Source organism: Ambystoma mexicanum, chromosome 3q, assembly GCF_040938575.1.
Source record: "Ambystoma mexicanum isolate Mex_15411 chromosome 3q, UKY_AmexF1_1, whole genome shotgun sequence".
NCBI lineage: Eukaryota > Metazoa > Chordata > Amphibia > Caudata > Ambystomatidae > Ambystoma > Ambystoma mexicanum.
Genome location: NC_090926.1, coordinates 379974603 through 379997491, shown reverse-complemented (window position 1 = coordinate 379997491; position 22889 = coordinate 379974603). Strand labels below are relative to the sequence as shown.

Here is a 22889-nt window from a genome sequence, read left to right as displayed (position 1 = left end):
TTACACCTCCATATTGGGTGAGTCCACCAGCCCTCGTTTAAGCATCCTTTTAGGTGACCAAATGACTTTGCTGAAAGTGTTTGCTTCAGAGGCTCTAACACCCAAGTCCAGAGATATAAATCTGTCATCTTGTTACCATTGAACCCATTGATCATTCTGTCTTTGTTCGCCCAGATCTCGTGACCGGGCACTCGTGGGGTGGTGGGTGGGGGCATGATTGATAGGTGGTGTGGAAAGGAGGCAGAGCAAGGTGTCTTGGCAAGTATTTGGGATGTTGGCTAGAATCCATGAGCAGTACTGCAGATTAAGTCGCTTGGATCCAGGATGGAGAGAGACACTGTTGTGGTCTTGTTTACGGGGCATATGTGCAGTTCTTCATGCCCTTGGTCCGCCCGAGTTCCTCACATGGAAGACAGAGCCTGGCATTCATGGTAGAGACAAATCCCACATCACTGAGCTACCCAGTGGGACAGAAATCCATGGTTTTCCCATTAACCTTCATCCGTGGATCCTGCCAAAGGAGGCCTTCACAGTGGGGCCCATCGTCGGCTTCTTCCATACGTTCACCCAATGCTCCTTCAAGAATTTCGACAAGTTGTCGGTTCATTGTCGTTGACTCATTGAGGTGACTAATTAATGGGGCACCAAGCAGAGAATCTTGCATGCTTCCACTACTCCCCTCCATCACTTTCAATGATAGATGTGCGCGGCATTGAATGGCAACCGCCATATCTTGACGTTTGGCACACTCATTCCTCAAAGCAATGAGCTAGTTGTAGACTCTGGAGCACCATATCAGGAGGTTTATTGTTCCAGATAAAAGATTGTCATTTTCTGTCGATCTTCCAGAAGACATACCTGGGCATTTAGAGTGATGTCCTGGAGAGAAGATAATTGATTCTCGGAGCACCTACGCCATTTTGTCTGAGTTTAGTTTTGCTGCAGACATATTGATTGATGTCCGATCTGTCAGATAGGTCTGCACTTTTGCTAATAGCTGCTTGAGCTTCTTTGTCATGATTTCTGAGATCCGAGTGCATCTTCCATGTGTAGCTGTTTCAGGGGACCACTTGAAGCGCCGACCATCCAGCAACGGCGCGTCGTTTCATCATGATCACAGAAGTGCTTTCATGGTCTGTTTTATTGCAAGGAAGAGAATAACTAATTTGCATGGGAAGACGTGTCATGCAAGTGAAAAGAGTGACAGGCTCCGAGCAGCAGAGCAGTACACCTGGCCTGGAGGTGCGTTTCTGGACTCAATATTTATCACTGAAGTAGACCGAGTTAGGGCCTGGGCTCAGCCCCATTGTTCCTTCTTCGTGGGCACTGGGTTAGTTGCTCTTTGGCTTATTTCCATGTAGACCTTTCCAACTATCCAGTTACAATGATTAAATAGTGTAAAAACGCAATGTATATAATAATCTCTCATCACCTGTATCAGCATTACTCAGAATTATCACAGTTCGTAACTTCCGTTTTTTCCTTTAAAATCTCACAATAAATATCCGTATCTCTGGGGGCGTGGCTACGAGAGCCATGTAGGAGGACGCGTTCCAGCGGAGCTCCCGAGATCCTGAACAGATCCGGGCAAATCAGTGCGGTGTGACGGATTATTGAACACCGACGATACGCATGCCAGCGTGTGAAAGTGTTACCTATGCACTGTGAACTTTTGGAGGACATAGTAGCCACGGCGGCGAAGATTGGAAAAGAAAAGTCGGGAGACGTTGAGGACAAAGGGCGACTCAAAATGGCCGACATGGCCCGAGACGGAATAGAAAAGAGTAGCGGGTAGACCTAATAAGGCCAGCGAGCAGTGCGCCCACTCCTCATTCGAAAGACCTGCACATCCCCAGAACCATGTCAAGTAAGGCAGTGCGACCCAAGGCGAAACAGCCCACGCTGGACGACTTCACCAAGACATCCCCAGGCCCGGACGCCACCAAGAACAAAGACGCATTGGCCGTGAGTGGCGCGACGCCTTCGAACTCTAATCAAGAAATCCTGGCGGCGATTGCGGACCTGAGAGCAGCCTGGGAGTCGAAATTAGAACAGGCCGTCTCCGAATTAAAAACTGCATTGGACCTCAAAGTTGGGGAGGTCCAGGAGGACGTCAATCTGCTGAGACAGGACGTTAGGGTTCTGGCAGAGCGCACAGAGTCTCTGGAAAAAGAAGTTGGCCCGAATACGGCGGACTGCGCCACCCACAAGGCAAAACTGCACGCCCTAACTCAAAGGGTGGGCAACCTGGAAAGTAGAGCGGAGGAGGCGGAAGGACGAGCCCGTCGCAACAATATCCGCATTGTGGGCCTACCGGAGGGGACGGAGGGCCGAGACCCTACTGACTTTGTGGAGACCATGTTACTGCAGGAGATATCCGGAGGGGCCTTATCCCAAGGCTTCGCAGTGGAACGAGCGCATAGAGCCTTAACGAGGAGGCCGCCTCCCGGAAACCCGCCCAGACCCATCATTGCCAAAATTCTTAACTACCGCGATCGGGAAAGAATATTGGAACATTTTCGAAAAGGAGGCACGATCAAGAGAGGAGCAGCAAACATCACGGCGTATCCGGATTACACTCTAGCGGTGCAGCGGAGTCGCATGAACTTTGGGACTGTAAAACGGAGGCTGAGAGAGGCAGGTTATAAATATATGCTGCTTTATCCTGCAAAGTTGAAGGTTATACAGGCGCATAAAACTTTATTTTTCGAGACCCCAGAGGACGCCATGGAGTGGCTCGACGCACAGGGGTGCCCCCAGGAATCGGCGGACCGGCCCAAGAAGGACTTGGAGGAGCTGCGGAAGGCGTAAAATGGCGTCGCAAGATGGCGCGACTCATGGACTTTGGGACTTGATTATAGTCGGCTCGGAACCTTCGGTATGGAAGGTCAGTTGGTTGCACTGTTTGTCGCAAACATTGGGAGCCCCATGGAGCGATACTCTTTCCCCACAATAGTTTAGGTTAGGTGGCCATTAGGGCGATCTCACCCTACTGGGCTCCGTGCACTGATTGGTGATTACGGAACTAGATGTGGGGGTGCCTGAGCTCTGTTGTTGAAGCTGGGCAACAGTTGGGGCGTGTGAGGTTGGGGAGAGGGCGGGTGAGGGAGGGGAAAGGGAGTTGGGGTTTGGTTGTGTGTGTAGTTAGTTGGGGAAGGAGCTTATTCGCAGAGTGGCTGCAGTGGGACACTTTCTGTGTCATGCGAACTGCCGGAGTTTCCTGTACATGGGGTGGGAGGATACATAATTGCCATGGGAGACCTTAAGATTGCCACCTGGAATGTCCGAGGGCTCAATAATTACCTGAAAAGAAATAAAGTCATGTTGTATCTTAAACGACAGAAGATCGACATTGCCCTATTGCAGGAAACGCACCTGACCAAACAGAAACTAGACCTTGTCAAGAAAAAATGGAGTGGTACGGTGGTGGGCTCCCCATACTCGGCCTATGCCAGAGGCGTGCTGACCTGGGTGGCCCCGCATGTCCCGCTTAGAATAATACAAGAGGAGGTAGACACGGAGGGTAGGCTGGTAATACTAAGGGCATTGATTGAGAACAGAGGACTGAATATTATTAATACATATGCCCCCAACCAGAATACTGCTATATACTTCAGGACTTTATGTACACGTCTGGGCCTGTGCGCAGAGGAACCGATTATTTGGGGGGGGGACTTCAACTGTGTTCTTGACCCCAAGACAGATAGGTCCGATAGTAAGGTGGACAGGCCCACCCCGGCGGCTAGAGCGCTACGGGTACTATTAGACGATTTTGGACTAGAAGATGTCTGGAGATTGAAACACCCCACTGCCTTGCAATATTCTCATTATTCGGCCCCTCAAAAGCTGCATACGAGACTAGACTATTTCTTTGTCACGTCAGAATTGGCGATAGCAACTACTCAAATTGAATACAGAGCGAGGGTCCTGTCGGACCATTCGCCCTTGGTGATGGCCTGGCAATATGGCCACCCCAGAGGGAGGATACCGACATGGCGCCTTCGGGCGGAGGCGCTAAGAGACCCGGTCTTCAGAGAGGATATTAGAGAGGCGATTATACGGTATTTTGAGGAGAACACGGGTAGTGTAGATTCGGCTAGTACACTTTGGGAGGCCTTTAAGGTGGTATTGAGGGGCGATGCTATTTCCAAATCAAAGAGCCTGCAAGGGGGGGTTCTGGCTGAGCTAGAGAAAGTGGAGAAAGAATTGGAGCGTGAATGTACCAGAGCGGGGGGGGACGCAGATTTAGTACTTGAATTACAGCAACGATGCTCGGAGCTTTGGGAGCGGCTTTGTCACCTCAACTACAGGAAATACGTGGAGAGGCAGCATGCAGGCGGTGACAAAACTGGCAGCCTGCTGGCATGGCTTTACAAGAGGGAAACCCCTAGGGCCCCGATCACGATGATAGAAAAGGAAAATGGGGAGGAGGCTCACACTCAGGAAGAGGTCAACGCTGCTTTCTTAGATTATTATAAAGCGCTGTATGAGGACAAAGGGGAAGACAATCTAGATAAGATCAGGGACACACTGGAAGATATGGAATTGCCTAGCATTAGTGCAGAGGAAAGGGAGGAGTTAGATAGTCCCATTACACTAGATGAACTGGAAGAGGTGGTGAAGCGGCTGCCTACTTGCAAGACCCCGGGCACTGACGGACTCCCGAGTGAGTTCTATAAAACATATAGCGCAGAGATACTTCCCCCGATGCTGGAGATGTATAATGAATCATTTGAGGAGGGCCGATTGCCGGACACGCTCAGAGAAGCGCTGATAGTGCCGCTTCCCAAGCCTAACAAACCGAGACAACACTGCGGGTCGTACAGACCGCTGTCGATGTTGAACCAAGACAGTAAGATCCTGACAGCGGTCCTGGCGGACAGGCTACGCAAGGTCATCGGCAGACTGATACACTCGGATCAGACAGGTTATGTTCCTGGAAGGAATATAACCCATAACCATAGGCGGCTCCACAGGGTGATCGAAGAAGGGAACAGAAGGGATGGGGAAATGGCAGTGATTTCTTTAGACGCAGTCAAGGCATTTGACTCGGTGAGGTGGCCGTGGCTGTTTGCAGTCCTGGGGGAATACGGGTTCGGGCCAGGCTACATCAGATGGGCGAAGCTGTTGTTTAGCCAGCCAACGGCTAGGGTACGTACGGGATCGGTGATATCCGAGAAGTGGCGCCTTGGTAGGGGTACTAGGCAGGGATGTCCTTGGTCCCCGATGTTATACATATTGGCCCTGGAACCCTTAGCGGTATATCTTAGACAGCAATATGACCTGGTGGGCATCGAGGTTGGAGGAGAGAGCCACTTGATATCCCTATATGCCGATGACTTGTTGCTGTACCTAAAATCTCCGGAGGAGAACCTCCAGTATGTTTTGGAGGTCATGCAGAAGTATGCTGAATTGTCTGGCATTGCGGTTAACCCCGGCAAGTCGTGCATGTTCCCCCTAGGGTGTTATACTAGGATCCCCACGGAACGTTTACCGGTATTACCCGTGCCTTGGGCGACCGAGTCCTTCCGATACCTCGGAATAGACATATATCATACTGTGGTAAACGAACATCTGCATAACACTGTAGTTGCTGTGGATAAAATCCGTGCATCCATGCGATTTTGGGAGAAGCTGCCGCTGGCGATGATGGGGCGGGGGGCGTTGCTTAAAATGGTTGTCCTGCCGAGACTGTTGCACTTCTTCAGCAACATACCATACTTAATACCTAGGAGGTTCTTTACTAATCTCGACAGTATGTGCAGGGACTTCCTATGGCACGGCACTCGCAACCGAGTGGCACTGTGGAAGCTGCAAAACTTTCACGATAAAGGAGGGATCAGATTACCACATTTTGAGGCCTATTATGTAGCGAGTCAATTGCAATATGTTACACAGTGGCTCTCTGATGAGGAATCTCCCGAGTCTAGGTTGGTTGGGTCGGATTGCGCCCCGTTCTATTTGAAGGAGATCATTTGGGTCCCTAGACAGAACTTAAATGTACGCCCTGGCATGTTGTTACTTGGGTGGAGAATGTGGCGTAGAGCATGTCGGCTGCTGGGAAGCCCGGACCCGTGCTCGCCGCTGGCGCCGCTGGTCGCCTTGACTGTGGGAGATAGCCAATTTAGGAAAATGATCAGAAAATACTGGGAATCGGTTGGGTTGGCCACGTTAGGAGATATATGGCGAGATGGGGCCATCAAGGATTTTGCAGACCTAAGAGAGGAGACTGGGCTGCATGGGGGCCAATACGTTACATACCTCAGGCTGGTACGGATTATCCGAAAATCTTGGCCTGAGACGGTGTTCGCGGAGGATCCGGACGCTCTGATTGATACGATATATGATATATCAGAGGGCGGACACGAGATTTCCAGATTATATGAGGTGGTGATGTCCCGGGTGGGAAAGGACCTGATGGATTTGAGACTAGAATGGGAAACGGAGGTGGGGACGCAGATGACTGATGGGATGTGGGAACGGGCTATGGGATATCATAAAAAAGTGTCCAGAAATGCTAGATTACAGCAAATCCAACTATATATCACGCATAGAGCGTACATGACCCCCAAAAGGATAGCCAAGTTTCCGAACACAGGCAGACAAGCATGTCCGAAATGTAACGAGGAGGACGCGGATATGACGCATATGTTTTGGTCCTGCCCAGTAATCGAAGTGTTCTGGGGAGAAATGTCACAGAAGTTAGCAGGCAAGGGGGTCCTGATAAGCATTGACACAGCCTGGGCTTGCCTCCTAGGGGGGTTCCCCAGACCGAAAAACACCAGACATCTGGAGAAACTGAGAGACTTAGCGTATATACTCGCTAAGAGGAGGATAGCCATGAACTGGAAGCAACGCTACAAACCCAGGATAGAGATGTGGTGGAGGGACTTGCAAAAATGGGCGGAAGCTGAAACCGTGGTCTGGCAAGAAGCATGCAGTAAATGCGGGGAGGGGGATGTGGGCAACCTAGTAGCCTGGAGGTTGTTAGTTACTGGTCTGTTTGTGTTGCAGGGGGAATCCACTGTCTCAGATGAGGGAGACACCCGGCCACTCCAAGTCGAAACAGAACCACCCTGTTGAAAGGCTCTTGGGGAGGAGGGGGGGAGTGCAGTGCTGTGTTTTTTTTTAAATTGTCAACTGACTTATTGTACATAATACTACAAGTTTGTTTTGTATTGTTTTCATTTAAAATAAAAATATTTAAAAAAAAAAAAAAAAAAAAAAATATCCGTATCTCTGTGGGCACATTTTTCCCATGACACAATACTTCTTGTGTTTCAAGTAAATTCTATATATACCGACCTTAAAACTTCATCAGGAAAGGGGACGAATGTAAGGCATGGGGAGGAACATTGTGGAACAAAAAGTAAGAATTATTTTGCCAATTTCTTTTCGCTCAACACACACAGACTATTACACCAATCCCATAGCTTTGGCCTTTTTTTTAATCGTTTTTATGAGTAATATTTGATCCACAGCTGAAGGACGAGGGGGGCAATTAACATCCAATATTTCTTTGGGAGTCATTGTTTAATTATGGCACTCAAAGGAAGACAGCCCTGCGTTTTCACTTCTGTTTTCAATACTTGCGACATCAACTCCTGTATTTTCCGTGACTCCCCTCAACCACTCCAAGCCTATATAAATTTGCGAGACCAGATCATTGGGGTTCCTTTGTTGATTACACAGAGGGTCCGTCTAAATGTGCACTGCATTGCAGCGTAAACAAATGTGTGTCAAACACGGTGGATTTGTGCTAACACTCACTTTTTGAACTTGATAGTGCAAAAAAGTGTGGATGGCTCCTGCCATGTGTGCATGCCAGGAGGCTTCTACAGTGGGTTCCGAGGGAATTCACCTTCATTTAGCACGTGCCAAATGCTGGCGCATCTCGGGTGCATTAACGCCGGTATGAAAACGCGATGCTGGCGTTAATGCATGTTTTTTGGTCGGTGGAGTTTATGGGGCAGTTAGAAACAGTAATTTACTTCAAGGCCCCTGTTCGGACTGTCCAAAAGTCAAAAATAACCTGGAGTGTTAAAACAGGTAAAAATCAGCGGTAACACTCTGGGGACCAGGAAAATGACCCCGTATTGTGTTTTCCCCCTATTTGGGAATGACTTGTGAACAGTGCAGCTTTTTTTCACACGTGACATATATACTACAGGCTAGGCCTTTCGAGACCCAGAACCATGCATCAGATTTCACAAAAGCACTGGCCTGACTGAGCACAGGTGGACTGGGCGGGTCCGTGGCCTCCTGTTTGGCCCGCTGGCTGCATGGGGAATGGCAGGACAGGGGGCACAGGCTGTGACATGTTAGCGATGGCCTAGATGGAAATAGCTGCAGCTGTCAAAACCACACCTGTGCCAGAGGTCACAACAGCTGACCACACGGAATGCTTGACTCCGATTGATCCAAATTCACTTGGAACTTTACGACCAGCCCAAGTGATGCTGACCACCAGATCCTCTGTTTAGTGATGGGTGAGGGTAAAGCTATGAGCCTCATGCCCGAAGAACCTTAGGTTTTGCCACCGCAGGCATCTGGTCCAATGGGCGGGCCATGAAGGCAGAGCGACTGCTGGGGGGCTTCTGCTTACACCAGCTAAGCTTCTCGGCCATGTCCCTTAGGTCATTTGTAATGTTTACTCACACATACAATCTAACAAGACTTTTGATAGCTTCGTCGGAGACTTCATGTGCAGAATAGCTTAGCTCTCCCCTTGCCCGTAGGGATGCTCGCTCACAATCCTGTACTTTCCATCTATTCATTGCGGGCCCCGGAGACTAAGCAAATGGCAGCGGTGCACTCTATAGTTCCCAATGCAATCACATGCATAACATTAACGGACAATAAAGACAATCTCGCCGAATGTTAAATGTGTGTTACATTCCGTTGACTATGGGCCTTACATCCCCTCATCTGGAGTTGCCGGTGTTCATTTACTCGCTCTCAGTGTTTGCCATTTAATGCACTGATGGCAAAAACATATGACGAGTGACATCCACTAAACGGCATCCATTTTGTGGCCCCATTGCTGCTCCTCTACGCTATCACGCGCCCTGGCCATTTCTCTGCGTCCAGACGCACTGCTATGGGTGGCCTCGTGGCCAGAGCTGAGCTTTGCCCCCAGGGCTTCCGTTTCTGTCCAAGTCCCTGGCATTCTACCTCGCTGTCTGAATGGAGCTGGGGTGGAGGGGACGGTGGGGGGGGTCGGGATGGGGGCCGGGGAGTATGGGATTCCGGAAGCTGCCCTGCAGTCTTCATCTTCCGTTCCTTCTCTTGGGCAGTTTAGTGCTTTTGCTGACCGAAGAACCTCTTGCAGCTGCTGTGCATTGCTGAACGTTACCCTCAAAAGCTGGTCTATTGGCGCAGTGAATCACCTTGTTTGTTATGGGCCCAAGTACTGCGCTTTATGTGCAACATTTACATGTGTGCAGCAGGTATGCTGCTGCTTAGGTGTCATTGTGTACGGCCTAAGGCCTGATTAAGTTCCACTACGCTTAAACTGACTTGGTTTGTGCGCAACAACAAAACTTGACAGTAAAAAAAGAACATTTTGGAATGTTATTGCTACGCCACGTGCAGTTGTGCAGCTCTTGTGAGAAGCTTATGGAAAAACATATGGTTACCATATGAAATAACAGCTTGGAGCAGTGTGGTAGTTCACAAGAGCCCCCCTCAGATTTGGGAAATGGGGGCATTTGACTGGAAAGGGGAGACAAGCGCGTTGACTCCAGTCGCCATATGCACCATGTGCCAAAATTGGAGGGCGGTCTGCATTTTTTTCCATCCTTTTTTTTTTTTTTTTTTTTTTGGTTTAATCCTTTCACCAGAAAAAAAAAAATAAAAAAAAACATCCATATTGTAAACTGAAAGGACTTGCCTATGTGCGTGCCCAGTATATTTTGCAATTATGTAACCCATTTTCTTTCAAAAAGAAGAAAAGTGCAGCAGAGAACAATAGGCGGCCATTTTAGTTGTGGGAAGCTGTGGCGCAAGATGTTTGTGTTATGTTATGAAGCATTTGTAAAAGGCTTAACGTCCTCTGGTAGAGTAAAGTGCTAACATGCCGCCATCTCTCCACTTGCAAGTAGAATGCTGTATGCCTGGGGAAATCAGTCATCATTCAGACAGCTGCAGTCACCAGAGTGAGCATTGGTGCACAGAAGTGTATGTGTGTTAGCTCCTCAGAGCTCCCAGGCCCGTGAATGTCCCCTGACTCCCTGCTCTATACTTGGGAAAGCTGAGCAACCTACATGCCTGTCACGGTTGAGGGAAGCTTCATTTTGTAAGTTCTGGGAGTTCAAGTCTGCACGCCCGACACCCCTCAAGTCCTGGCAGGGGCCCTTAGCCTGTGACGCAGTGGAGAATTAGTCCCTCGCATTATGGCCTTGTTACGTTCCTCTGGGAATAACTGTCCGTCAACTAAACTGCGCCGCGACGCCTCTCCGTGTTACAAGGAGACAGAAGGGTGGCCCAAGGGATGGCAAGCAGAATGAAACAGTGTACCAAAGGCATGCTCTTTAAGCAGGCAGGAACATTTTGGAGGGGCTGAGTTTTATTAAAGTGGCGGGTACAGCGTGCATGGATTAAGAAATTCGAGGAGTGTGTGAAGGGGCACCTTTGAGAGTAATAGCATAGTCTGGGTTGAAAATGCCACCGGAATACTGGCTGAGTGTCAAGACGAACCATAGCTGCTAAGAGGCCATGTGCCATGTGGGACACCTTCAGCTAGTCCCAGTGCAGGACACTGGGCCTGGTTTTCCCGGATCTGGCACCCAAAAAAATGTCTTGCCGGTTCTCAGATACGGAAAAATGGGGCTATTAAGGCGGAAGTGAGGCCAGTGCTTTAATTCGGGTGATCTGGTAAAATAGTGTGAAAAATGGTGCTGCGCATGATAAATGAGGTGACTTGGGTGTGGCTACCACGTGCCAACATGCATCTTCAGCTGGCTGTGAATTCACTAATAAGAAAGCACCAAAGCTACTGGCTGCTTTGCGTTCAATCAAGGGGCATTTTGGGAACAAAATAAAATCACAATTTTAAATAACATTCATGACAGTGATTCAAACCAGCAACCCTCTTCTGATCTCAAAATGCACACTGGCCATCCTGTTTTTTTCAGTTTATAATAACACCCTAACGGTACAATGACTGCAAACTTCTTCGAGTCCATATCACCATTTGACCACATGCAGTCTTTGGGAGTCAGTTCTGGTTGAGCCTGTTCGTTCACCCGTGCACACGCTTACTCACTGGGGGAGACCTAGCTGCGCCCAAAACTGCTGGGGCTCTGCCCCACCTAGGCCTGGTGCACCTAAAGCCCTGGGTGAGGCAGTTAGACACTAGACCACTTGAACGTCTCGTGACATCGCTTGTTAAGATTGTATTCTGCAGGAAATAGTTCAATGGAGCTTTTTAAGTTGAAAAGTTGTGCACCTTTTGTATTTTGGCAGCAACATTACAGGAAACGCTCCTCCTTTGGTATTTATTCCAGGTGTTTATGATTAATCTACTGAGAGGCAAATGTTTAAGGACGGAACAAAACGACCTTCACACTCCAGCGTCCACCCTCCAGCCCCTGCAGCTGGTGGGGTCCCACAGTAAATAATGTCCATTTCCAGCACTGCCTTGTTTAAATTAAAGCACTTGGCATTCTAGGACCACCCAGCAAGTCCGGCTCGCAAAGTGCTGGTGGGCTAAATGTGTGACATAGGACATTGGACCGCTAAAGCGCAAAGCCCGACTATGATGCTAGTTAATTTCCTAGAAGCCGCCAGCAGGCTGCCTCTCAGAGACCTGGGGGTTGCAATATGGTTGGTTTCTGTTATATAGGAATGTGCGACAGTGATCCAGCACTGTGATTGGTTAGTTACAATTTAATTAATACATACATATATCTTCCACAGAGCGCAGAGAAAAGGTACACTGGAGAAATACGAGCCCAGAGGGTAAGTAGCCCCGAGCACTAAACGTTCCTGTGAGTCTACGGAGTGAATCAGGCAGCTTTCTGAGAGACCAGTAAAGTTTGCAATGCACCAAATTGCAGAAACAAGCCACTTCAAATCATGGTGAAAATAAATTACATTAGGTGGGAACGTTCTTTGCTGATCACACGCTCACGCATATTCCTGGGTAAAAGTACAACAGCACCCAATGGCAGTAGGTACAAGGTAAAGTCAGAGGGGCAAGAAAAAAACAGGCAATGTCTTTACATTTTTCTGACGATCCTTGTTCAGCTTCCAAAATCAAAGACTGTTGTAAAATGTTTTCCCCTTCTTACACCCAACTGACTCATCTTTCACTACATCAGCGATACTTTCCTGATAGAAAGAAAGAGGCCATGTATGCCCGCTATTGAAAAATACATATTTGGACATTAATCAATTGACTAATTATCGCCCAGTTAACCATCTCCCTTTTTTAGGAACATGTCTGGGGAAGGCAGTGGCAGTTCAGGCAAACGACTGGATAAAAAGTCAAAGCCTATTGGCAACATTTCAATCGGGCTTCAGAGAAGGATGCGATATAGGAACCACACCACACATATTAGATGTTGTGCTGAAATGTGTAGATGGTGGAGGGCAATGCCTAATGGCTCTCCTAGATTTGTCAGCGGCATTTGACACGATTGACCATGAGATTCTGTTGGAAACACTCCAATACCGAATTGCAGTCGGAGGAAAGATTTTGAACTGGTTCTTCTCTTTTCTCTCTGATTGGCAGCAGGTACTCTCAATTGGTCAGAATCATTCAAACCCACTCCCAGTACCACATGGAGTACCACAGGGTTCAATTCTATCACCTATTTAATTTATATAAGGAACCATTAGGTGACATTTCTAAGAAACTATGGTTGATCTGCATCAATATGCTGACGACACACAACTTTGAAAAATGTTTCAGTGAAAGATGTTTCATTGAAAAATGTTTAATTTAAACATTTTTCATCTAATGTATATCATTGACATTTTTCACTGAAAATGTGTATATCGAATTTACCAAATTCTTTTCTTTTCTTTTTTTAATTGGGGGTCCCCCAGTCCCCGTTTTCTGCCCTTTAAAACACCCCAAATATTCCCAAATATTTTAATTTATGTTTTTATTTGCAGGTCCACCCCAAATCCCCGTTTTCCATATTTAACCCTTTACCCCAGCCATACATACCTACATATATTTTAAATAAGAACATAATTAATTGAAAGATTTGTTTCGATGAAAAAAGTTTTCAATGAAACATTTTCTATTTAACATCTTTCACTGAAACATTTTTCAATGAAAAGACTGTTTCCCCTTTACATGACAATCTCGTCGGTAGGCAAAATCAGGAGACTGGGACATTGCCTCTATGAGATAGAAATCTGGATGACATCAGATTTTGTAAAGTTGAATCCACTGAAGAGTGAGATTTTAATATTTTCACACTCCATGCCAAACCCCTCAATTGATGATTGCCTTTCTGAAGTCAAGATCTTGGGCACATCCCCATTATGTGCATCAAACAGCACCATCCTTGGGGTTCACACTAGAGTGTCATCTCTCTTGTATTCCACATGTTCATGCACTGGTAGAAACTGCTGGATCTCACTTGTCCCCCCTCAGAGCAGAAGAAGCCTATTGACAGAGACTCACTTTTGTTTATTAGTCCAATTATTGGTATTGTCTCGGACTGACTTTAGGAACTCTGTGCTGGTTGCGCTAACAAAATCCGCACTCACCCCGCTTAAGGGTGTTCAATGCTGCAGCACGCGCACTGTGTGGCGCAGGTGTTTAGGAGCACACTGCTTCCCTTCTGGAAACCCTTCACTGGCTGCCCATGGACCAGAGGTTCCGGTTTAAGCTGGTATGTGTAAGCCACCGAGCACTTCACAGGAAAACTCTTAGTGAATAGTTCATCATCTCTGGAGGCACAAGAGGCCTGCGGAGACCAGAATCTTCACGTCTAGACTCCCCAAGATTCACACAGAGTTTAACAACGATCCGGTCATTTACCAGAGCTGCTGTAATCACTCTGGAATCACTACCCGCTCCAATACCAGTGATTTCACATTATTTGAAATTCCGAAAAGCTTTCAAAAATAGTTTTAAACTAGTCATTTTTCCTGATTAATTTATCTCAAAGAATGTTTTATTATGCCCTTTTTTATAAGGGAGAGGGGGGCAATTAACATCCAATATTTCTTTAGTTTGTGCCGTGATTTGAGAAATTGTTTTAAAAATGTTGCTCATTGTATATATAATTTTATTATTTTATATATTATTATATACGTTTTTTAGATGATCTATACAGCACACTGATACACTTGTTTGTCTGGGTCGAGCTTTATAAAAATTATAAATAAATAAAACAAAACTGGTACAAATCCAGGTACCACAACAACACATCATGGCTATGTCAAGAATAACATGGACTAATGCTAGTCAGCGAAGTCACTTGTATGATCTATAACTAAGGGCTAGAAGGCCTGCAAAGAAATACAGGTCTGATTGGGCTGGTTAGATATCCTAATTAATACAGGCTGAACAGCGTATCTTGTAGACTGAACTGCCTGCTCACTTCTAGTGGGGACTCCTCCAATTGAAACAAATAATCACTCCAGAGGTGAGGTCAGGGATCTACAAGAGGATGCTGGCCCTCTTATTAAATGCAGTACTGTGCTCAGTGTCCTCCTTACCTCTTATTTGACACTTCACTGTGTTTTGCTGTGCTCTCCCTCCTATCTGTCCACATCCATCTCACTATCTCACCCTCATCTCAGCGATCTTCTTCCTCACTTCCGGTTGCACCCTTCCTCACTGTGCTATGTATCCTCACTACGTTCTTACGGTGCTCTTCCCTCCACACTGTACTCTGGCGCATCTCTTTGCTCTGACTCTTGACTGTGGTCTGCCCACTCACTGTCTGCTCCCGGCCTCCTTACTGTGCTCTGCCTTCTCACGTTTCTGTCCCTCTGTGCTCTGCTTCCTCATTGTGCTCTACCCCTTATACTGCTGCCTTCACACTGTTTTGCTTCCTCCTCGCATTTTCTCTGCCTACTCTCTGTGCTGCACTGCCTTTTTTCTGATCTGTCTCTGGTTAACCTTTTCATTGTGCTCTGTTTCCGGCCTGTGTCTTTACTGTGCTCTTCCTCCCGACTGTGCTCTTCCTCCCGACTGTGCTCTGCCTCCCGACTGTGCTCTGCCTCCTCTCTGTGCTCAGTCTTATCTCTGTGATCTCTGCCTTCGCGGTGCTATGCATGCTTACTTCCTTTTCACTCTGCTGTGCCACCCCACTCTGCTTTGCCAGCAAACTCTGCTTTGCCTCCTCACTATGCTCAGCATAATAGATGTGCTCTGCATCCTCACTCTGCTTTGCCTTCTCTCTTTACTCTGCCTCCCCTCTGTACTCTGCCTCCCATCTGTACTCTTCCTCCTCTCTGTGCTCAGCCTATTCTCTGTGCTCTGTCTCTTCGCTTCCTCCTCCCTGTCTCCCCAATGTGCACTGAATTCTGACTTCCTCCTCCCCGCCACCTCATTGTTCTTTACCCCCTTCCTGCTTCCTCACTATACTCTGCCTCCTCCCTCCTAACTGTCCTCTGCCTTTTGTGTATACTCTGTTGCCACTCTGTGCTGTGCCTACTCGCTCTGCTTCTTCCCTTTCCTCAGTCTCCTCTCTGTGCAGTCTCCTCTCTGTGCTGTCTCCTCTCTGTGCTCTGTCTCCTCCCGGTGCTCTGTCTCCTCCCTGTGCTCTGTCCCCTCTCTGTGCTCTGCCACCTCTCTGTGCTCCGCCCCTCTCTGCGATCTGTCTCCTCTCTGTGATCTGTCTCCTCGCTGTGATCTGTCTCCTCCCTGAGCTCTGTCTCCTCTCTGTGCTCTGTCTCCTCTCTGTGCTCTGTCTCCTCTCTGTGCTCCATCTCCTCTCTGTTCTCTGTCTCCTCTGTGATCTGTCTCCTCACTGTGCTCTTCCTCCTCACTATGCTCTATCTCTTCGCTTCCTCCTCCCTGTCTCCCCAATGTGCACTGAATCCTCACTACCTCCTCCCTCCTCCTCATTGTTCTCTACCTCCTTCCTGCTTCCTCACCATACTCTGCCTCCTCCCTCCCAACTGTCCTCTGCCTTTTGTGTATACTCTGTTGCCTCACTATGCTGTGCCTACTCGCTCGGCCTCTTCCCTTTCCTCAGTCTCCTCTCTGTGCTCTGTCTCCTCCCTGTGCTCTGTCTCCTCTGTGATCTGTCTCCTCACTGTGCTCTGAATCCTCACTTCCTCCTCCCCCCTCCTCATTGTTCTCTTCCTCCTTCCTGCTTCCTCACTATGCTCTGCCTCCTCCCTCCCAACAGTCCTCTGTCTTTTGTGTATACTCTGTTGCCTCACTATGCTGTGCCTACTCGCTCGGCCTCTTCCCTTTCCTCAGTCTCCTCTCTGTGCTCTGTCTCCTCCCTGTGCTCTGTCTCCTCCGTGATCTGTCTCCTCACTGTGCTCTGAATCCTCACTTCCTCCTCCCCCCTCCTCATTGTTCTCTTCCTCCTTCCTGCTTCCTCACTATGCTCTGCCTCCTCCCTCCCAACAGTCCTCTGTCTTTTGTGTATGCTCTGTTGCCTCACTATGCTGTGCCTACTCGCTCGGCCTCTTCCCTTTCCTCAGTCTCCTCTCTGTGCTCTGTCTCCTCCCTGTGCTCTGTCTCCTCTGTGATCTGTCTCCTCACTGTGCTCTGAATCCTCACTGTGCTCAGTCTTATCTCTGTGATCTCTGCCTTCGCGGTGCTATGCATGCTTACTTCCTTTTCACTCTGCTGTGCCACCCCACTCTGCTTTGCCAGCAAACTCTGCTTTGCCTCCTCACTATGCTCAGCATAATAGATGTGCTCTGCATCCTCACTCTGCTTTGCCTTCTCTCTTTACTTTGCCTCCCCTCTGTACTCTGCCTCCCATCTGTACTCTTCCTCCTCTCTGTGCTCAGCCTATTCTCTGTGCTCTGTCTCTTCGCTTCCTCCTCCCTGTCTCCCCAATGTGCACTGAATTCTGACTTCCTCCTCCCCGCCACCTCATTGTTCTCTACCCCCTTCCTGCTTCCTCACTATACTCTGCCTCCTCCCTCCTAACTGTCCTCTGCCTTTTGTGTATACTCTGTTGCCACTCTGTGCTGTGCCTACTCGCTCTGCTTCTTCCCTTTCCTCAGTCTCCTCTCTGTGCAGTCTCCTCTCTGTGCTGTCTCCTCTCTGTGCTCTGTCTCCTCCCGGTGCTCTGTCTCCTCCCTGTGCTCTGTCCCCTCTCTGTGCTCTGCCACCTCTCTGTGCTCCGCCCCTCTCTGCGATCTGTCTCCTCTCTGTGATCTGTCTCCTCGCTGTGATCTGTCTCCTCCCTGAGCTCTGTCTCCTCTCTGTGCTCTGTCTCCTCTCTGTGCTGTCTCCTCTCTGTGCTCCATCTCCTCTCTGTTCTCTGTCTCCTCTGTGATCTGTCTCCTCACTGTGCTCTTCCTCCTCACTATGCTCTATCTCTTCGCTTCCTCCTCCCTGTCTCCCCAATGTGCACTGAATCCTCACTACCTCCTTCCTCCTCCTCATTGTTCTCTACCTCCTTCCTGCTTCCTCACCATACTCTGCCTCCTCCCTCCCAACTGTCCTCTGCCTTTTGTGTATACTCTGTTGCCTCACTATGCTGTGCCTACTCGCTCGGCCTCTTCCCTTTCCTCAGTCTCCTCTCTGTGCTCTGTCTCCTACCTGTGCTCTGTCTCCTCTGTGATCTGTCTCCTCACTGTGCTCTGAATCCTCACTTCCTCCTCCCCCCTCCTCATTGTTCTCTTCCTCCTTCCTGCTTCCTCACTATGCTCTGCCTCCTCCCTCCCAACAGTCCTCTGTCTTTTGTGTATACTCTGTTGCCTCACTATGCTGTGCCTACTCGCTCGGCCTCTTCCCTTTCCTCAGTCTCCTCTCTGTGCTCTGTCTCCTCCCTGTGCTCTGTCTCCTCCGTGATCTGTCTCCTCACTGTGCTCTGAATCCTCACTTCCTCCTCCCCCCTCCTCATTGTTCTCTTCCTCCTTCCTGCTTCCTCACTATGCTCTGCCTCCTCCCTCCCAACAGTCCTCTGTCTTTTGTGTATGCTCTGTTGCCTCACTATGCTGTGCCTACTCGCTCGGCCTCTTCCCTTTCCTCAGTCTCCTCTCTGCGCTCTGTCTCCTCCCTGTGCTCTGTCTCCTCTGTGATCTGTCTCCTCACTGTGCTCTGAATCCTCACTTCCTCCTCCCCCTCCTCATTGTTCTCTTCCTCCTTCCTGCTTCCTCACTATGCTCTGCCTCCTCCCTCCCAACAGTCCTCTGTCTTTTGTGTATACTCTGTTGCCTCACTATGCTGTGCCTACTCGCTCGGCCTCTTCCCTTTCCTCAGTTTCCTCTCTGTGCTGTCTCCTCACTGTGCTCTATCTCTTTGCTTCCTCCTCCCTGTCTCCCCAATGCACACTGAATCCTCACTTCCTCCACATGGTTTTCTATCTCCTCCATGCCTCCTAACTGTGCTGTTTCCTCACTGTACTCCACCTCCTCAATGCAGTCTAACTATACCCTTCCTCTCCCTGTACGTGTCTGACTTTCCACATTCCGTTCACTGACTGGAGCCCCCTGTGTCTTTTACCCAAGTCTAAATGAGAACACTGTGTTTTCCACATCATGCCTTCCACGGGTCATGCAAAGTACAGTCACAAACGTTTATAATTATGTCTGATAAACAATGTGGGTTTCGCCATTTGTCGGGGCCCTTTTTAAACTCTCTTGATTTTGTTGCAGAGGCAGCGAGAATTGATGGGCCAACATGGACAGCTTAGCAGACCCCACCGCCGCCGCTCTTCCCAAGCACATCCTGGAGGTCTGGGCCATCGTGCTTGTCATCTTGGCCACCATCATCGTCATGATGTCGCTGCTACTCTGCCCGGCCACAGCCGTGATCATATACAGGGTACGGACTCACCCCATACGCAACGGGGTCGTGTAAGGCGAGCTCTCTTTTGTCCGGCATGGATCCATGGTGGAAAACACCTCTGGGACTCGGTGCTGAGCTCTGACTGGGAGCGGAGTCCCGGGGGCCTAATACCATGACAATCGCCATTGGCAAAGCCAAGGAAATGCGACCGAAGCATGGGCCGCCCATGCATCTACTTGGAAGTGTCCTTTCTAACTGTCAGTCCCAGTCACACCTGGATTCTGATGGCACTCTAAGCGGGGACTGACCCATGCTGGGCTGCTTCTGGAAAGATCTCCATACAGGCTTGGGTTCAGACTGTTCACCCATATTTATGTTTGAACCCATTCGGATCACGGTATTAAATGATGATGAAACTTGTTGCAGCCTCTACACATCGGCTGTATTGGACTGTGGAGGTTTTCGAGATGTTCTTTTGCTGAAACATAGTAGCTGGAACAGAAGCCAGCGGTGTATTTTCATCACACAGCCTTAGGCCGTGAACAAGACTCCTTCCGGAAATCTGTGTACAATGGAAACATCTGTTGTCGGAATCCCCTTCTATTCCACGCCTGATTGAGGACCCTGCCAAAAGGAAGTAGCTTTCCCCACAGGCTCGGAAAAATGTTATGCACACATGCCAGCCCAATGCCACTGCATTTCCCTGTCTTGCGCAATGCTCGCATCATGTTCCTGGTTCCTCACACAATAGGACAGGGGCAGTGCCCTGGGGCTTCAGGCGCTGGGCATCTTCCGCTCCAGGCCCATCTCGCCCTCGAGACCCGGCGTGGGCTCTGGCTCGGGCCTCTCTCTCATCCCGCCCCCCAGTTACTTTGCTGTAAGGAGATGCATTGATAGATGGACACATTGTTTTAATGCAGATTTGTCTCATACAAGCATGGCTTCTGGCCGAGGCAGCAGGATCGCAGGTGGAAGACTCCTTTGCCTCATGAAGTTGAGCCCTTTTTTCCTTCAGTGGGAGCTAAGCGACCGCTAACTGAAGTGTCATGCCCTGAGCCTGGGGTGCAAAACAGGAACATTACACACGCACATTCGCTTCCATGTCTTTCCCACATCATTTCTTCTTTTTTGGCCTTTCAAACACTGCCTTTCCACCAAACCCCCTTGCATGGATGGGGCTCTTGTCCATTGCACCATTTTCTCGCTAAGTGGGGGCACGTCCCCCTTCATTTCCTGCCTTTCTCAGATCCTGTCTCTTGGAAGCGTAATGGCACCTTTACCCTTGCCCCGTCTTCTATTAACCCCCCACACTCACCGCCTGTGCCCGCATCTTTCTTTCAATTTATCCCCACTCTCCATCTTTTTCAGCGAGTTGTGCTGCCATTGCCCGCATCCCACTCTCCCCCACACCCGTCCTAAAGTGGTGCAGTAAAGACTGGCACCACTAATGTGGCATGGGAAAGACAGGTCACCACACATTCATAAATAAATGCATGCCTGCATACCTCAGTGCATAAATACCTGCCAACATACACGTGCTAGGCCTACATCAGGCCTTGTAAAATGTGTGGAGTGACTATGACTCCCACTACCCCGAACCCCTGCCACATTACGAGAGAGTCACCCATGATGGACCCACTGCCCGACAAGTGAAGGTTGAAGGCATTGTCCTTGTGCACGATTTAGCAAAGTTCAATAAACAAAGTCTGGAGTGGGTGTCGCACCGTGGCATGGTCACACAGGGCTTGCTGGTGCCTGTAGGGGCTACCCTGTGAGTGAGAACTCTCCACACCTCAAAGTTCAAGGATCCAACTTGATTTCATGAAGTCAACATGTGGAATAATCCACAGTCCCCATTGTCTGCAAAGAAAGAGTGAACTGATTTCTGTTTTCTTGGTGTATGATGGGGGCAGTCTGCATGTGAAGGATGGTGCAGAGCTGTTCGGTTGCCCACCATCCATCTCTGACAAGCCTGGAAGTAGATATCATGAATTGTGTATTTCCAAGAAATGGTTTGCGCCATTCAAAATTTCGTGGGTTCCATGCTTGAGCCAACATCAGTCAGAGTCCAAGTTTGTCTCCCAGGAGTCTGGCAGGCAGCAAGCTATGTGCAAATTACATCTAGTCTCCGTGTTTTGTAAAAGTAGTGCCTATCACTTGCTAGGTGTTTTGTAATTGTGCCTCAGGTTTGTTGTGTGTGGCCATGTCTTTGTATTGTATGGCTGATTGTATGTTTGAATAGTTGTGTACTGGACATCGGCCAGTCTGGTGATTGCTGACATGTGGAAGAGTCGACCTTAACAGTCTGCGCACATTTAAGCGTAGTCCTGTGGGTGTCGGGATCTGTGCTGGCCACCCCGGCAGCCGTAGAGGAGGCCTCTGGGCCGGCCTGAGTCCAGGGGCTGTCGGGCCACCATGGCACAACGTTAGTAGACCATGAAGTAGAGTGGTGGTCGATCCAGCAAAGGAGAATGCTGGCTTCACTTACAGCCCCTTCCATAGACAGGGGCATCCACATGATATATATATGGCATTTATAACGCGCCTATACACAAGTGTTTCAAAGCGCGACATGGGGGTTGCCACAGAGGCAGTAATGGACAGAGTCGCCAGTCTTCTCCAGGAGAGGCGCTCCTGGATCCATCCAGCAGGCAGGCATTCTGCCTCTTCCCCGCCCCTGGTTGTAATTCCTGCCCCCTCTGGTGACACCTTGGGCCTCATTACGACCCAGGCGCTAATGGGTTAATGGCGCCATAAAAGGCTGCGGCGCCGTTAACCTATTAGCGCCTAATTACGAGGTCCCTTTGCGGGACCCGACCTTAACTGCTGGTGTAGACCAGCCGTTATTGACCTTAACTGCTGGTGTAGACCAGCCGTTAAAGTAGGGACCCGCAAAGGGACCTTGGTGCTAATTACGGTGCCGCAATTTGCGGCACCGTACTTAGCGCCTTCCCCATTCCCATTGAGCCCTATGGGGCAAAAATGGGAATGGGGAAGGGCCATGGAGGAAGGAGGAATTACCGCCCCGCCAACCTTGTAATGAGGTGGTAATTCCCCCTTTCTCCATGGCGGAGTCGGTAATTTACCGGCATGGACCGTATTCCGCCAGGGTCGTAATGAGGCCCCTTGTCTTACTTTCTTGTTCTGTCGTATTTTTTCACGATGCGTGACTTCTTCCTGACCATGTCACTGTTGCGAATGCCATCGCTTCCAATCAATACATGGAAACTAAAGTCATCCGGAGAGCACGTCTCGGACCCATCACTACAATTCCTGGGGGCAGGAATTTCAAGATTTAGACGTGAGAGGGACACATTTGACGACTGGTGACCGTGCCGTGAAAACTTTACACCCATTCCCTGATCTTTAGAGCATAACCCAAACCTAATGAGAGACTACCTAGAGAGCCATCGTTTTAATTCATGAAGATAAGTGTATCATTTTACTTTACCTTTTATTGTAGGAAACTGGGGCGTGGACTCAGTTATCATAAAAAGCATGACCTCATTGGACGGTAAAGTTACTAAATAAAGCTTTGGTTTTGCAATCAGTGTTTTGTTGAAAGTTGCCTTTTTGTTTGCAAGCAGTTGTTCTGTTGTCATGCTCCTGTCCCAAATGCTTTTGGCCGTTTTGCTGTTGCTGTTGCCTGCAGGTTCATGAATGGCGGCCGCTGGCCCTCCCGCTGAGCTCCTGATGCTGACCACCAGTTTGTGCCCCTGCCACTTCCCCAGCCTGGGTGCATACCGCGGGACATTTCACCGTTTCGTTCCATTGTACCTCAGCACGTGACCTTCGCCGCTGACCCCTCCTCCAAGCTTCCTGGAGCGAGGTCTGTCAGAAATGAAAGAAGCAGTGCGCGAACCAGGAACTGCCATTTCCGAGGAGCTGGGCAGCGTTAAGAAGGAACCGGCTTGCACTGTACCTCTGAGCTACTGAGCCAGCTCCCTGGAGGTGCCCGGAAGGCGAGGGCTGTTTGATACATGCTCCTACT

General features: G+C 49.2%; 1 protein-coding gene across 4 annotated transcripts in view; it reads left to right on the top strand.

The window, feature by feature from the left end:
* SMIM3 (small integral membrane protein 3) overlaps positions 1 to 22448 on the top strand; it is a 121083-nt gene extending 98635 nt beyond the window's left edge. For 3 of the 4 annotated variants that reach the window (XM_069654029.1, XM_069654033.1, XM_069654031.1), the window contains exon 2: positions 18766 to 22448. In XM_069654029.1, the coding sequence (XP_069510130.1) occupies positions 18791 to 18970 (180 nt within the window). In that variant the 5' untranslated portion in view covers positions 18766 to 18790 and the 3' untranslated portion in view covers positions 18971 to 22448. Of the gene's footprint in view, positions 1 to 11919; positions 11962 to 18765 lie in introns of all 4 variants that reach the window. The other variant, XM_069654030.1, reaches the window with a different exon arrangement.
* The last annotated feature ends 441 nt before the right edge of the window (positions 22449 to 22889 follow it).